Raw genomic sequence first — 17,114 nt, 5'->3', positions numbered from 1 at the left:
AGGGTGCCTGGGTGTCCGACTCTTGATTTCAGCTCAGGTCATGATCTGTCTGTGAGTTCGAGCTCCACGTCAGGCTCTGAGCTGACAGTGTAGAGCCTGCTTGAAAGTCTCTCTGCCCCTCCCCCACCCTCAATCAATCTCTCTCTCAAAAATAAACATTAAAAACAAAACAAAAATAATAAGGAAACAAGCATGTAACAAGGAAAATGAACCTCAGACGGTGGACCACTGTGAGAGTGGAACATAAAAGATGACTTGATCCTTATTAGGTAGCAGGCAGGGGGGCTTCACTCAGCCAAAGAAGCTTGGAGCCCAAGTTGATAGAAAGGATATATTATACCTGAGGTAATTCTACAGCAATTTTGAAATTTTGGCTTTTATTGAAAACTAAAAACCATGGAAAGCAAAGTACAGTTGACTCTTGAAAAATGCAGAGGTCATAAGTGTCCCATGCAATTGAAAATCCAAGTGTAACTTTTGATTCCCCAAAAACCTAATTACTAAGTCTACTGTTGACTGGAAGCCTTGCCTATAACATAAACCACTGATCAACATGTATTTTGTATGTTATATGTGTTATATACTGCATCCTTATAATAAAGTAAGCTACAGAAAAGAAAATCATAAGAGAAAATATATTCACAGTACTATACTATATTTTTCAAAAAAATCCACGTGTAAGTGGACCCATGCAGTTCAAACCCATGTTGTTCAAGAGTCAACTGTATAATGCTGTGTGCACTGTAGTTAAGGAAACTTTGCAGGAGAGCACTGAAGGACCATGAGTAATGAAAACCATGTGTGCTCACGCCTATACACTGATTCTATGTGCTTAAGGGAAGCTTGTGCTCCAGAAGATAATAAAATACCCAAATACTTAGTAGCCAGAACTAAAAGAACTTAACACAAAGTTGAACTCTCCTTTCTTAATCTCCCCAAGGCCATTCCTTCCTTCCATCACTAAATGCAACCATTATCTCAAACTTGATGTAGGGCTAGCCAGTGTTTTTTTACCTTTACAAAAGGCAGAGATAGTCATAAACAATATCTACTATTGTTGCACAAGTTTTCCAAACTGTACATAAGTGGTTATCACAATGTTTGTCATGTTCTCTAACTTGTCTTTTTCACTCAACATGTTTCTTAAATCTGTAACGATATAGTAAGTGCTTTACTTTTTATACAAGTAAAAAGTAAATTTCTACTGGTCGTCTGGCATAGCTTTTTTCTAACGGGATCACAAACTAATTTTTCTTAAAAAAAAACAAAAACCACCAACAGGTATTTCAGAAAAAAAATACCAAGCAAGTACACAGAAAGAAATAAACCAAAGTGGCAAAACTATTTTTCACATATCTTCTAAAATGGCATATTTTAACTGTTTATCATCTCTGTTACAAATCTTACCTCCGGCTGTCCTATCCCAAGGAGAGAAATAGCAAGTCCGTAGACTACTAAGACATAGTTAATCATGGCCAGGTTCAATTGCTGTCAAGAAAAATGCTCCAGTTAAAAATTTGAACATAATTTTGCCTAATCTGCACAAACCTGGTAGCCACAATAGAAAAAAAATGTAATAAAATCTCACTAACTGCTATGATTGGGATAAGACCAAACAGAAATAGAAAATACATTTTGCAAAGATGTGCAGTTATACTGAAATCAAGTATTTAAGACGCAGAACCATTATCTCAGAGTTCCTTGAAGGCATGGTTTGTGACAGATTAGAATAACTGAAACCATACTGTTTTGCATATAAATGGGTACTAGTGACAGATTAAGACATTTTCCTCTCTTATAATCTTGCATAAACGATTCACCTAGCTAATTCTTTCTGGATGAAAAGATGTGACTAACGTGAGTCCAAAACCTGGATTTAGTGCTTTTGCAGGAGGAGAAGCCAAGCGTTCTAATGAGCACTAAGCAGAGAGCAAGGAGAGAGTCTAAACCCAGGTGGTATGATGTGTGCAACCATAATGGCTGAATCGGAGCATGACCGGCTTCTCACAACCTGGAGCAGATTCAGGCAATCTCAGGTGGGTCTAAGGTACAGTAATACAATGACCTTAAAGCCTTCGTTCTCATCTACACATTCACTTGAAATGCTCCTGCGTTGATGAGCCAGTTATAAGACAGAAATTTTACCTTTATTTTTTGAGGATCTAGACCATTGAGCAACTCCGTGAAGGCCTGTGCGGCACTGCGACAGCGCTGCTCCAGCAAAGCCGTGTAACCATCCTGGATTAAGCTTCTCAGCATTTTCATTATATTAGCAAAATCCTGCAAAAGAAGAAATTCTACTTCAGTAATCCAGAGCTATATGTGTTCCGTCTGAAACTTAAGATGCCAAAGTTCATCATAGGGCATTTATATTTTACAACTGATCATAAACCCCCAAAGTTATGCTTTATGCGTTATACTTTCTCTACATGGCACCTTTAAAGCAAAAACCTAAAGGTACTACTTCACCATCTTATTTTCTTTTTTTTTTTTTTTTTTATTTATTTTTTTTTTTTTATTTTTTTTTCAACATTTTTTATTTATTTTTGGGACAGAGAGAGACAGAGCATGAACGGGGGAGGGGCAGAGAGAGAGGGAGACACAGAATCGGAAACAGGCTCCAGGCTCCGAGCCATCAGCCCAGAGCCCGACGCGGGGCTCGAACTCACAGACCGCGAGATCGTGACCTGGCTGAAGTCGGACGCTTAACCGACTGCGCCACCCAGGCGCCCCACCATCTTATTTTCAATACTCCTACTGCTGCTGACAGGAAAGGGTGGTTCATTTTACACTGTATGGTTCTAAGCCTCGCTCACTTCTCCAGACCAAACAGACAGCATTCAGAAGTTTTAACGGCACAAATGGAGAATACCAGCCACCAATTTAAGTAACTGTTTGGCTGGCACTAGAATTAGACAAATAAGAACAAGAAATCAATTTTCTGATCACTATCAGACTTTAACAACTGCCCTCGTGCTCTGGAATTAAACCTTAATTCTTAGCAAGAAATGGCTATTTCAATCTTTGGCTCTGCTTCTGCCTAACGTGCTTGAACAGAACTCAATAAAATTATCAGGAGAGATTTGGTTAAATGCAAAGGGAAGAGCCTAAGAATTAAAAAAACAAAAGTACTATAAATATAAATGTACCTTGAAATAAGGTGAGAAAAAATGGTACCTTTAGATATATATGTGAACATACATCATAGAAGCTGAATTCAAGTTTTAGTTACATGGCAATAGCTGTCACAAAAGTTCCATAAAAACTAGAGAGACAAGACTACAAGGTGAAGCCTAGACTTCCTCACTCCTTGACATACACGTGCACACCACTGAGGAAAGCAGAAGATGCAAATACGTGTGCAATATTCCTCACTGTTCCTAACAGTAAAGATCCAAAAGGAGGCCCACTGCACAAAGCACAAAGGGAAGAGCAGTTTGGTCACAATTAACAAAAGCTGCCTACTGGCTTTCGTCCAAGGAGAACTTTCCCCCAGAATACACACGGAACAGAGAAGCTCTCACATAAACTTCGTATTTGCTACAGTATTTAATAAAAGCTCGAGGACAGCTACATTTATGTTGATATGAATTTTATTTTATTATTTTTTTAATGTTTACTTATTTTTGAGAGAAAGAGAGAGAGAGAGAGAGAAAGTACAAGGGGGGAGGGGCAGAGAGAGAGGGAGACACAGAATCTGAAGCAGGCTCCAGGCTCTGAGCTGTCAGCACAGCTTGAACCCACGAACCACGAGATCATGACCTGAAGCAAAGTCGGATGCTCAATCGACTGAGCCACCCAGGTGCCCCAAGATATGAGTTTTAAAAGTTATAGATGATGATGTGCTATCCCCACAAATTAGTTACTAGCCCTGAATGTACTGATTCCATTTTAATCTCTTTCACATTCTAGAAAAGAGTCCCTTTTAACTCATGCTTCTGTTAAAAATTGTTTCTCTCAGTAAATACAATAAACGACCATGGAGTACTAAAAGCTCCATGAGAGCAGGCTGGGTTGCAATGCCATATACCCAATGTCTCTCGTTCTTCAGGACAGACAGGGAGGGGCCTAACCTAAAGTGTGTTGAATGAACAATGGAAGGCTCAAAAATAACTACCACATTTATTTAAATAACCTTGGATCTTTCACAGGCTGTCTCTTCTATTTAAGTCTTTCATAGTTTCTAGAGTCAGTAAATCAACATAAAAAACCATAATTTTAACATCTCTGTCAGAAATTCTAATTTTTTTAAATGTTTTATTTACTTTTGAAAGAGACAGACAGACAGATCATGAGTGTAGGAGGGACAGAGAGAAAGGGAGACACAGAATCCAAAGCAGGCTCCAGGCTCTGAGCTGTTAGCACAGAGCCCGACGTGGGGCTCGAACTCATGGATGATGAGATCATCACTTGAGCCAAAAGCTGGACACCCAACCGACTGAGCCACCCAGGCGCCCCTAACTGCCAGAAATTCTAAAGATGCTTCTATGCAACTGGTTAGAAATGTTTTCATAAACTGCTTGAAACATGCTTCATTCCTTCAGTCTTTTGTAAGATATTTGTCATATATACCTAAAATAGTTAATTGAATTTTTAAATGACCCCCATATTGGGACAAGTATTATATTCCATGTTAATACACATTTTTAAGAGTGAAATTTAAATCCAATATTCTATTTTAGAAGAAATAAAACTACGTCTACATAAAGAACTGGATGACCAGAGCAGATGCATATGAATCACATTTACCCAAAAAAGATCATCTTTCATTTAGTACTACATAATGTGTAAGTGTTCAGTGACTGGAATAGTCACCGGCCAAGGTTTCATGAATTGTGGATTGCATCAAGGTTTTTATCTCTTCTTGAATCAGTTTTTGTAAGTTGGGATTTTTCTAGGAATTTATCCATTTCATCTACATACGCTTTCAAATTTCTTGGTATGATGTCATTTATAATAGTATTTTGATGTATTTGTAATATTCAAGGATCTGTAGTAATGTATCCTTGTTCCTTCTTGAAATTGTCTTATGATGTCTTCTTTTCTTCTTCCTTAATCAGTTTCAATACCAGTGTATAAATTTTATTTATACTGACAAAGAATCTATGGTTATCTCTGTGAATCCTTCCATTACATGTCTTTCCATTTCATTCTTGTCTTTTTTTTTTTTATATGAAATTTATTGTCAAATTGGTTTCCATACAACACCCAGTGCTCATCCCAAAAGGTGCCCTCCTCAATACCCGTCACCCACCCTCCCCTCCCTCCCACCCCCCATCAACCCTCAGTTTGTTCTCAGTTTTTAACAGTCTCTTATGCTTTGGCTCTCTCCCACTCTAACCTCTTTTTTTTTTTTTTTTTTTCCCTTCCCCTCCCCCATGGGTTTCTGTTACGTTTCTCAGGATCCACATAAGAGTGAAACCATATGGTATCTGTCTTTCTCTGTATGGCTTATTTCACTTAGCATCACACTCTCCAGTTCCATCCACGTTGCTACAAAAGGCCATATTTCATTTTTTCTCATTGCCACGTAGTATTCCATTGTGTATATAAACCACAATTTCTTTATCCATTCATCAGTAGATGGACATTTAGGCTCTTTCCATAATTTGGCTATTGTTGAGAGTGCTGCTATAAACATTGGGGTACAAGTGCCCCTATGCATCAGTACTCCTGTATCCCTTGGATAAATTCCTAGCAGTGCTATTGCTGGGTCATAGGGTAGGTCTATTTTTAATTTTCTGAGGAACCTCCACACTGCTTTCCAGAGCGGCTGCACCAATTTGCATTCCCACCAACAGTGCAAGAGGGTTCCCGTCTCTCCACATCCTCTCCAGCATCTATAGTCTCCTGATTTGTTCATTTTGGCCACTCTGACTGGCGTGAGGTGATATCTGAGTGTGGTTTTGATTTGTATTTCCCTGATGAGGAGCGACGTTGAACATCTTTTCATGTGCCTGTTGGCCATCCGGATGTCTTCTTTAGAGAAGTGTCTATTCATGTTTTCTGCCCATTTCTTCACTGGGTTATTTGTTTTTCGGGTGTGGAGTTTGGTGAGCTCTTTATAGATTTTGGATACTAGCCCTTTGTCCGATATGTCATTTGCAAATATCTTTTCCCATTCCGTTGGTTGCCTTTTAGTTTTGTTGGTTGTTTCCTTTGCTGTGCAGAAGCTTTTTATCTTCATGAGGTCCCAGTAATTCACTTTTGCTTTTAATTCCCTTGCCTTTGGGGATGTGTCGAGTAAGAGATTGCTACGGCTGAGGTCAGAGAGGTCTTTTCCTGCTTTCTCCTCTAAGGTTTTGATGGTTTCCTGTCTCACATTCAGGTCCTTTATCCATTTTGAGTTTATTTTTGTGAATGGTGTGAGAAAGTGGTCTAGTTTCAACCTTCTGCATGTTGCTGTCCAGTTCTCCCAGCACCATTTGTTAAAGAGACTGTCTTTTTTCCATTGGATGTTCTTTCCTGCTTTGTCAAAGATGAGTTGGCCATACGTTTGTGGGTCTACTTCTGGGGTTTCTATTCTACTCCATTGGTCTATGTGTCTGTTTTTGTGCCACATTTCATTATTTTCTACTTCAATCTTTATTATTTCCTTCCTTCTCCTTTCTTTGGGTTTATTTGCTGTCTTTCTTTTTTCCTAGCTCCTGGAATAACTGCTTCATTAATTTAAAAGTTTTTGGGGGTGCCTGGGTGGCTCAGTCGGTTAAACGTCCGACTTCAGCTCAGGTCACGATCTCGCGGTCCACGAGTTCGAGCCCCGCGTCGGGCTCTGGGCTGATGGCTCAGAGCCTGGAGCTTGCTTCCAATTCTGTGTCTCCCTCTCTCTCTGCCCCTCCCCCGTTCATGCTGTGTCTCTCTCTGTCTCAAAAATAAACGTTAAAAAAAAATTTTTTTTAAATAAATAAATAAATAAAAGTTTTTGTTCTTTTCATACATACGTCTAGCTTGATAAATTTCCTTCAAAGTTATCTTTTAGCTATACCCCTTGCATTTTTTTAGAAGACTTTTTCTCTTAGTTTTAGGTTTACAACAAAACTGAGGAGGTACAGAAATTTCCATTATACCCCTTGCCTCCTCAAATGTACACCCTACTATCACTCATCAGAATGGTGTATTTTACATATCTATTTTTTTATTGAAGTATAATAAGCATATGTTATACTAAATTCAGGGATACAACACAGTGATTCCACAATGCTTAACATTATGCAGTGCTCACCACAATAAGTGTAGTTACCATCTATCACAATCCAGTTATTACAATATTATTGATTATATTTTCTATGCTATACTTTTCATCACATGGTTATTTATTTCATAACTGGGAGTTTGAACTTCTTAATCCCCTTCACATAGTTTACCCATCCTCTCACCCTCTCCCCTCTGGCAACCACCAGTTTCTTCTCCGGATTTATGGGACTGTTTCTGTTTTTGTATGTTGTGTGTGTGTTTGTTCACTTGTTTTGTTTTTAGATTCCACACAGAAGTGAAATCACACGGTATTTAACTTTCTCTTTTTCACTTAATGAAATCTGGTCTAGGTCCATCCATGTTTTAAGAATGGCAAGATTTTATGCTTTTTTTAAGAATACTCCACTGTATGTATACCATATCTTCTTTAACTCAAAATAGTATATTTTTCACCAAACACGAACTACACTCACACATCTTAATCATCCAAAGTCTATAGTTTACCACAGGATACACTCCTCGTGTTGTACATTCTATGGGTTTGGACAAATGTATAAGGACATATAACTATCATTATGATATCATACAGAAAATTCTCACTGCCCTAAAAATCCTCTGTGTTCTGCCTATTCATTTTTCCCCCTTAATGTTTATTTTTTTATTATTTTTTAAATTTCTTAAAAGTGTTTATTTTTGAGAGAGAGAGACAGAGTGCGAGTGGGGGAAGGGCAGAGAGACAGAGAGGAAAACACAGAATCTGGAACAGTCTCCAGGCTCCAAGCTGTCAGCACAGAGCTCAATGCAGGGCTTGAACTCATGAACTGTGAGATCATGACCTGAGCCAAAGTCGGACACTTAACCGAATGAGCCACCCAGGGGCCCCATCTTAATGTATATTTTAAAATTACTTACTAAATACCATAGAAAGAATTTTATACATAAAGTTATCTGATTATGGTTAAATCATTCAACGAATAAAAAGTTCGCTCTTTGACAGCTTTCAGGTAGGCATAATAAAACTGCAAGCATTTAAACCTTTCAAAATAATTTAAATCTTAAAATATTATCTTAAAAGTTAAAACTTTGGAAAGCAAAGAATCCCAAATCTTTAAATCTTTGGGAACCAAACAATTTTTCAGTGTCAACCATTAGTTGACAATTTCTGGTTAAAGTAATTATCAAGTCTGGGTGCCTGAGTGGCTCAGTCAGTTAAGTATCAGACTCTTGATTTTGGCTCAGGTCATAATCTCATAGTTCATGAGGTCGAACCCTGTGTCGGACTCTGTACTGACAGCACGGTGCCTGCTTGATTCTGTCCCTCCCCTTTGCTCTCTCTCCCAAAATAAATAAACATTAAAAAAAATCTGCTTTAGCAAGTTAATATCTAAATTAGTGATAGTTTTGTTTCTTAGCAGTCATATAGAAAATTGTATGTCCGTAACTTAAATTATAAAAAATAAATCTTAGAGATGTATGTTAGACTTAATTTATATGAAAAATATTTTGTTCAAAGACTTTGCTTTTTTAAATTAGAAATAAGCCTTTTCCTTTACCTGGTGTGCAGCTCTGGAAGACTTAGAAAACTGTTTTTCCAAGATGTTTTTCAAATCTACTGGTAAACTCCCCTGTGAAGTAGAACTAAAAGAGAAAAGTGTTTTGAGTTATTTTAAAACAAAACACTCCTGCTTATAGAAAGAAAAGAGTATTTACTAAAAGTCATTTTTTAAAAACTGAAGTAAAAGTGATATACAATGTTATATTAGTTTCAGGCATACAACATGGTGATTTAACAATTCTATACATTACACAATGCTCACCACGGTAAGTGTGCTTACCACTTGTCACCATACAACATGATTACAGCATTATTGATTATATTCCCTATCCTATCCTTCTCATCTCCATGTGAAGGTCATTTCAAACACTGAATAAATGGAAAGTCACAAATTCCTACATAGAAATATTATTACCAAGAGGGCAATTCTCCCCAAATTAATCTCTAAATACAATGACATCTCAATAAAATCCCTATAAAACTGGAGGTGGAGGGGGACCAGAAGAATTGATTATAAAGATGACACGGGAGAACTTAAAAAAAAAAAAGAAATTGGGGGGATTTATGATCATCAAAAGTTATTACAAATCTACAGTCATCAATAACAACACAGCTTGAAACAAGAAATGTGCCCATTAAACATTGTAAAGATGCTTCATCTCATAGGAAAATCTAATAATATGACAACTGTTTCAGAAAGTCTGATTTCAAATGCTGCTGAGGGTAAAGAAGATTCAGGTACTCTGGATAGTGTTTTCTGACACTAAATAGTTGTCATTTTTCCATACCAATTCTCCAACATGGAGTGTTCAGTAATTCAATTCCATTTTGACACAAACTCTGGAGTTAACACAGGCCCCACAGGTCAAAGGCTCAGTCCCACAAAACTGATCCCACTTCAGACACAATGCCCTTCCCCATACTGTCAGCCACAAGGAGGCTCTCAGGCTACCCTCTACTGCCTGGCAGATTACAAACTCAAGAGGTTTCTGTGACCCTCCCTCAGGTTCAACAATTCCCTAGAATGACTCACAGAACTCAGAATAGTGCTTTACTTATCATTACTAGCTTATCACAAAGGCTGTAACTCACAATGGCCAACAGAAGAGATGCACAGGAAGGTACGCCACCCCATGCCACCTTCTCAGCATCTCCATGTATTCAGCAACCCAGAAGAAGCTCCCTGAGCCCCAGTGGTTTTAAAGGCTTCTATTAAGGTTATTATTACATAAGTATGAATGATTATATTACTAGTCATTGGTGACTGAACTCAATTTCCCACTCTCATCCCCTTCTTGGAGATCAGGGGGTAGAGCAGAGAGTTCCAACCCTCCAATCACATTCTTGCTCTTTCTCATGACCAACCCCAATCCTGCAGGTAGGGGCCCAGCCTTAAGTCATCTCAGTTTAAACTCAGGTAAGGTAGAGAGGAGCCTGTTAGGAATAACGAAAGATACTCTTTTCACTCCAAAAATTCCAAGGATCCTAGGTGCTCTAAGCCAAGAACGGAGGACAAAGACTATATATATACACACATATACATATATATATATATACAAACACACACACACACACACACACACACACACACACACACACATATACTCACACACACCCTCCCACAGCTCAGTAGGAATGCTGAACGGTACTCATTTTCTAGGACAATTTGGCAGTATCTATCTAAGTTAAAATTACACATTCCCTATGACAGAGCAATTCCACTCTAGAAATTTCTTCTTCAAATAGACATCTACACTGTGAAATATCCTGCAGCCATAAAAATGAAGGATGTAGATCTCCATGATCTGATGTGTGAAGATATGCAAGATATTTGAAAGAGATAAAAAAGCAAGATATAGGCCAGAATGGTCTTAACAACAATGAAAATGATGGTAATAACAATAATGATAGTTAAGGTAAACTGAGCATTAACCATGTTCCAGGGCTCTAAATGTTTCATGCGGCTATCCTACTTAATCATTAAATAACCCCATGAAATGGACATAATCAAATAAGAAGACTTCAATTTGAAAACAAAAACAAACTATAAAAAAAACATTTTATCTTTAGCAGAACAGTTTAAATTATAACCATGCATTCAAAGAATGTCCCTGTATGTTTTTGGTTTCTTTTGAGGGTTGGGGAAGGGGGGAGGGGAGGACTCAGGATTTTCTTACAGAATAAGAGAATAACATAGTATCTATGCCCTTGCTTTAAATTAAATTTTGTAGCAGCATTAAAAAATGATCACCTTTTTTTAATGGGGCTTTACTAATTTCTCTATTAGCTCAACAGAGATTGAGCCAATAGAAAAGATTCTTTTGCTTTGATATTCAAATCCTTCTTGAGACATCTGTCAAGGAATCAGCCTTAAATGAAGAGAAAGCCAACAGCTGGTGTACCTTTGGCAGAAATGCTTTTGCAGGGTCTCCAGCATCATTTTCACTGACTTCATGAACTTCTGTATCCATTGCAAGATTTACAAGTTCACTCACTCTGCAATCAATCTGTATCTTTGCAGGCAATGGTGGGTTAATTGTAAAGATAGGTGGCAAGAGTTCCTATTGTTAATTCCGGGAAGGGGATGTTTGGTAGAACTCACTTTATATGTAGTCACTTTATTAGTGAACACTTTCCTCTAATGACAGCTGCTTAAAAGGGCCCCTGAATATACACACACCCATGCCTGTATATGCAGAGTAAGCTTCCAGGTGGCCAAGAACTTGTTAACAGTGAGTACCTAAAGGAAGCCACAAGAGAAGCAATTGTGGGAAAGGTGAAATAAGGTGAGCAGGGAGAAGAGGTAATTTTCACTTCATACTTCTTTTTTCTTCTCATGAGCATGTATTTTGAGATTTCTAAGAATTAACACTGCTATATCTCATATTATATGCCTTTCAGACATTACTAACATTCAGGATTAATAATATTTTAGCCAAATATGGCACTCTCCTAAAGACATGCCTTTGATATTTGAAAGGAATTTTAGTACTCATCATAGCTACTACTTGAAAGAGACATACTCCCCTCCCCTTTTTCTTTTTTCTTAAGAGGAGGATATTTAAGGGGGAAAAAAACCTAGATAAACAACATACCTGAACTTCTCCAATTCATTGTTTCGAGATTTTTGTTTTCCTTTATATTTTGGAGGCTGACCTGTGAATACAAAGTATTTGTTCCCGAAATCTGTACACAACAATCAACAAGCCTGAAAGCAAATCAACTAAAACTATGTACATTGGAATAAGAAAGCAAAGCAAGCAATGTTTTATGTGAGTGAAACTACAAACAAGTAAAGAAACAGCTATAATGTTTGTCTGTATATGCTATAAAATTATTGTGAACATAAATTACAATGATATTATTTAGGCCTACAGTAGATACAGAGAGATAAAGGCCACAGTTCCTCTTCTCAGGTAGTTTACAATCAGATGGGAAGAAAAGACAGTCACCAGGATTACATGACAATCACTTTTAGAAAAGAAGATATGGCATGTTGCTATTGACATATTAATTCCATGTTAACTGGTCTTATAACTCATAGAAGTGGAAATCACTTCAGGTTGAGTGTCTGGGAAAAGTGTTAGTGGGAATGCAGCATTCATATTTAGCTTTAAGAAGCAAGCAGGATTTGGATAGGATGGGCCAAACTCAAGAATGACATTCACTTTAAGAGACACTAAGTAAACCTGTGTGATTTGGGGAGTTGGATAAGAAGAGAAGGTTGGAAAGGGGCTGCGAAGGCTGGCTGGAGTGAGCGATCACAGGTCCTTTGCTTCCGATACTCGAGCTGTGTGAGTCCAGACTTTGACCCACAGGCTGGAGAGTAGGAACCACTATGTACTTTGGAGCAGGGAGGCAAATGCACAAAGTTGTGTGGAAGACAGCACGGCAATACGGACAGGGTGTATGTGATGGGAGCTTTGGGGAGAGACAGCAGAGGCAAGTCAGAACCTATGAATTAAGGAGGGGATGAGAGCCGAAGTGGTTTGAGTGGCCTCAGAAAACAAAAGAGGCTTCCAGAAAGGCAGAAGAGTTCTAGTTTGATTCCTGCTGTCCAATATAGGGCAAATCTATGTAGGCTTAACTAGGACCTCAATTTCTTTGACTGAATACAGATACTGAAGGTGGTATTTAAATTATTTACTTAAAAATGTGCTGATAACAGCCTAAGAAACATCAATAAATTAAAAGGTGTTTTCCAAAAGAAAAGTTTTGTCCTCAAAGATTTTTCATGCACTATTAGAGTCACATCAGGTAAGACAATCACCTGAGTCGCCCTCTTTATCATTCTCCAATGAGCTAACCAAATGGGAATGGCTAGTGGTAAATAGCTGGGTATATGGCACCAGAGTCTAAGAAAAGACAGAACTGCAGGGAAAAAAGACAGAAATGGCTGCCAGAAGCAGAAAACAAATGAACCAACAAACAAGAAAAAGGAAAAGAGGGCAGCAGGATCACTAACTACGTCACTAATCTCACCACAATAATTCTGGAAGGAGCACATGAAAGTCTGAGACAAAATCTGTATCTAACAAGCAACCTTGCGTCATCAAGAATAGCTGTATTTTCCTAAGCTCTGTTTTAAAAGGCAGGGAAGCATATGATCTACTGTACAATAATTTTCAACAAAATCTGGTCATATAAAGGGAGACTGAGAAATAAGTGAAGCATCAATGTTTGCTTCTCTGGACCCATCATTTCCCAATGATGTCGAGTAAATGGAGTCCTGTTGGGTGTATGTGTATTTACTAGATGCATAAATAAACATATACATTAAGCACATGCAAGTTAAAATAATAAAATAAAATAAGCCTAAAGCATCCATTCTCAGCATCACTCCTAACAGGGTGAAAATTAGTTATTAGGAGATGAGAAAAATCTTTTTATATATATAAAGCACAGATGTACATACAGGACATAAAAAGATAAACAGTATCCGTGGTAGGAGGGCAAATAGGAAAAAAAAAGTCTAAAAAGCCTCCTGGGTTGGGGGGTGGTGGTGGTTAATTAAAGTTGAAAGACACTACCGGCCTAATAGGAATTAGGTAGCAGATGAAGAAGAGTTTTACCCTTCCTTTCTGTGCTTCTTATATGAATTTCCAAAATTCAATTTATTAAATATATGAAAATACTGAGCATTGACTTCAAGTAAATATTCAATGTTTTCTTAACATAGAAATATTATAAAGTAGAAAAGAACAAAAGCAAATACAAGTGAGGCTTGTACAAATGTTGGGCCATGGAAGTTTAGGAACGCTACATTAATTCAGCAACAAATAAGGAAAACACTTACTTGATGGTGGTACAAATTCAGGATGACAGTCACAATCATCTACCTTCAAAGCTTCATCTACCACCTAGCCATGAAAATAAAATTAGTGAGATTAAAAAAAAAAAAATACAGCCATAAAGAATTCAATAGCTAAATAATAAAATAGAACAGAATTTACCCAAGTGCCTAAAATAACCAGCTGGTTATTAGGCCTAAATGAATAAACAAACAAGATGACCATTCTATTTCCAACACCTGGCATGATGCCTAACAAGTCTGTTCAAGAAGTGTACTTAATAAATACTATCATATCTTTCCTTATGCTTCTTTCCCTGAGTACAGCCTCCGAGATATTCATTATTAACAATAAAAGGACTATACAGGGAGTTGGCAAAGCTCCCTTCAATGCCTCCTAGCCACCTACTCCAAAACACTATTTTCCTTTTTTCCTCTCAAATCCTAGAAAGAAGTATGAATGCGTACTTGGTGCTACCTGCTGAATTTTTAATATGCTACTGTTCAGAAGAAAATGGAGATATAGACGCTGATCACAGAGGCGGACTGGAAGGCCTAGAGGCGCCCTCGCAAAGCATCAGACCTTGGTGCTGGTGCACACAGCAGGGAACGAAGCCTGGGGACCACTGCTGGGAAGCACCACGGAGGCTGCAGCAATATTTCGGGCAGGGATGGGGATGGCAGGCCTCCCAGGCCCAATGCAACACAAGCCGGTGGGCAGGCTGGTGTGGTGCTAGAGGCCAAGTAGATACAAAAGGGGAAAGGGAGGAAAAGAAAAATCCAAAGCACTGTAAGCAGTGGGGTGACATGGCCACCAGACCCCATTTCACCCATTCCTAAGTGGCTGTTTGATTGAGAGACATGTAAAGCAGGAAAAGCATACAAAAAGAACTTATCCAAGAGGAAAAATGAAATTTAGAAAAACAGATTTTTGAAAACACACAAATGTGATTTCAAAAGAAACTGTGACTATCATCTTCATGTAGTTGAAGGAGGTAGTTGGAATATTTACTAAAAAAGAAAATGAAAAAAAAAAGAAAAGAAAATCATTCTCTTGGTATCAACAGGCAAAAACGGATTTGCATCACCAAAATATTTAGCTTCCATTATCACCAAAATATTGTAAAAACATGAGACTTTCTAAACTTGAAATAATTTTAATTTTAGTTTTTAAGTAAACCTACCTTTAGATTCTGATTACCACCGTTTGCCATTTCGTGGTTAGTTTTTCTGGAATCTTTTTCAGTTTCCACGAAGTTAAGTGAAGTACTAAATGCAGGTGCTGATAAACTAGGTATGTAGGCCCTGAAATGGGGAATAAAAGAAATACCAAATTTTTTTATACTGATTAGTATGCATTTTTTAAAATAATTTTTAAAAATATTTATTTATTTTGGGGAGAGCACAAGAGGGGGAGGGGCAGAGAAGGAGACAGAGGATGGGAAACCGGCTCTGTGCTGACAGGTTGACAACAGTGAAGTGAGCCCAATGTGGGGCTCAAACTCACAAACCGCAAGATCATGACCTGAGCCATAGTCGGATGCTTAACCAACTGAGCCACCCAGGTGCCCCTGATTAGCATGAATTTTAAAAAAGTTATCCTTCAAAGAAACAAGTTTTAGCAACTATCACCTTTTTTCCCTTGAAAGCACGGTAATACTGTTTTAGAAAGAATCTACCTCTGAGATTGGGCTTTATACATAAATGTTATTTTCAATTTGGTAGTGAAAACTCAAAACAGATTAAGAACAGTTTAATAATATATACTGGTTTCTAATATTCAAGTAAGTCTCCCTGTTTCAAATTTAACAGCTTTAGGGGCGCCTGGGTGGCGCAGTCGGTTAAGCGTCCGACTTCAGCCAGGTCACGATCTCGCGGTCCGTGAGTTCGAGCCCCGCGTCAGGCTCTGGGCTGATGGCTCGGAGCCTGGAGCCTGTTTCCGATTCTGTGTCTCTCTCTCTCTCTGCCCCTCCCCCGTTCATGCTCTGTCTCTCTGTCCCAAAAATAAATAAATTAAAAAAAGTTGAAAAAAAAAAATTTCAAATTTAACAGCTTTAGGGGCGCCTGGGTGGCTCAGTCAGTTAAGCATCCGACTTCGGCTCAGGTCATGATCTCATGGTCCGTGGGTTCGAGCCCTGCGTCGGGCTCTGTGCTGACAGCTCAGAGCCTGGAACCTGCTTCAGATTCTGTGTCTCCCTCTCTCTCTGACCCTCCCCTGTTCATGCTCTGTCTCTCTCTGTCTCAAAAATAAATAAAACATTAAAAAAATTTTAAAAATAAAAAATAAAATAAATTTAACAGCTTCGATATCTTAGATATCTAAAGCATGGAGGAAAAGGCATAATCTCTTTTAATTTCCCAGTAACAAACGTAGGACCCAGGCTGCTATTTGTTTGTGAGCATATTAAAATCTGCCTGTTGCTTATTTCTAACAGAAAGTGTCTTAGCCTTTGAAAAGATACTGGGAGGCTGGAGACAGATGTTTCCAGGATAGCAGCTAAGACTTAAAGGTACAGACTGTCCCTATTCTCTGCTGCCAGGATCGTCACTACAAAAACTGTTCCCATACGAGTAGAGTGAAATGAAAGTAATATTACACAGCTCTTTTCCCCTAGGCTTAGGCTACAGATCTCCCATAAATACATACAAAAATGGTTCAGTAAAACAGTCCACAAAACAAATGTGACAATTCATGGGTCACCTGATCTTAAGGCACAAACCCGGGTCCTTCCCCTCCCCAACTTTACTGTGGTTGCCATTAGCTACAAAGCATCATACATAGTGATTCTTAAACTTACAAGGCAAAGCCATCCCAAGTAACAGCTACAGACCTGAGAGATGTTAACTCACCTGCTTTCATAAAAAGCTTTAATTGTATTCCTAGTTGGTGTTCGACCTATAAAAATCAATCACACACACACATAGTAATCAGAGGATTAGCAACACATACTTTAAAGAGATTTAAAATTTCCTTTAAGCTGACAGAGCATCAAATTTACAGAACTGGAAAAATAAACCTGAATAATTTTGTATTTCCAGATGTTTTTAGTTTTAGGATGGCTTCACCAAACTGTT

The 17,114-nt window shown here is 38.2% G+C and overlaps 1 protein-coding gene across 10 annotated transcripts in view; it reads right to left on the bottom strand.

Annotated features, from left to right (window-relative positions):
- TTC3 (tetratricopeptide repeat domain 3) overlaps window positions 1-17,114 on the bottom strand; it is a 130,154-nt gene that overhangs the window by 67,819 nt on the left and 45,221 nt on the right. For all 10 annotated transcript variants that reach the window (XM_058731974.1, XM_058731972.1, XM_058731968.1 and 7 more), the window contains 7 exons: window positions 16,890-16,935; window positions 15,224-15,344; window positions 14,046-14,109; window positions 11,845-11,905; window positions 8,748-8,832; window positions 2,146-2,280; window positions 1,408-1,488 (listed from right to left, as the gene is read on the bottom strand). In XM_058731974.1, the coding sequence (XP_058587957.1) occupies window positions 1,408-1,488; window positions 2,146-2,280; window positions 8,748-8,832; window positions 11,845-11,905; window positions 14,046-14,109; window positions 15,224-15,344; window positions 16,890-16,935 (593 nt within the window). The remainder of the gene's footprint in view (window positions 1-1,407; window positions 1,489-2,145; window positions 2,281-8,747; window positions 8,833-11,844; window positions 11,906-14,045; window positions 14,110-15,223; window positions 15,345-16,889; window positions 16,936-17,114) is intronic.

Source organism: Neofelis nebulosa, chromosome 5 (assembly GCF_028018385.1).
Source record: "Neofelis nebulosa isolate mNeoNeb1 chromosome 5, mNeoNeb1.pri, whole genome shotgun sequence".
Lineage (NCBI taxonomy): Eukaryota > Metazoa > Chordata > Mammalia > Carnivora > Felidae > Neofelis > Neofelis nebulosa.
This window is presented reverse-complemented; position numbering and strand designations above follow the sequence as displayed.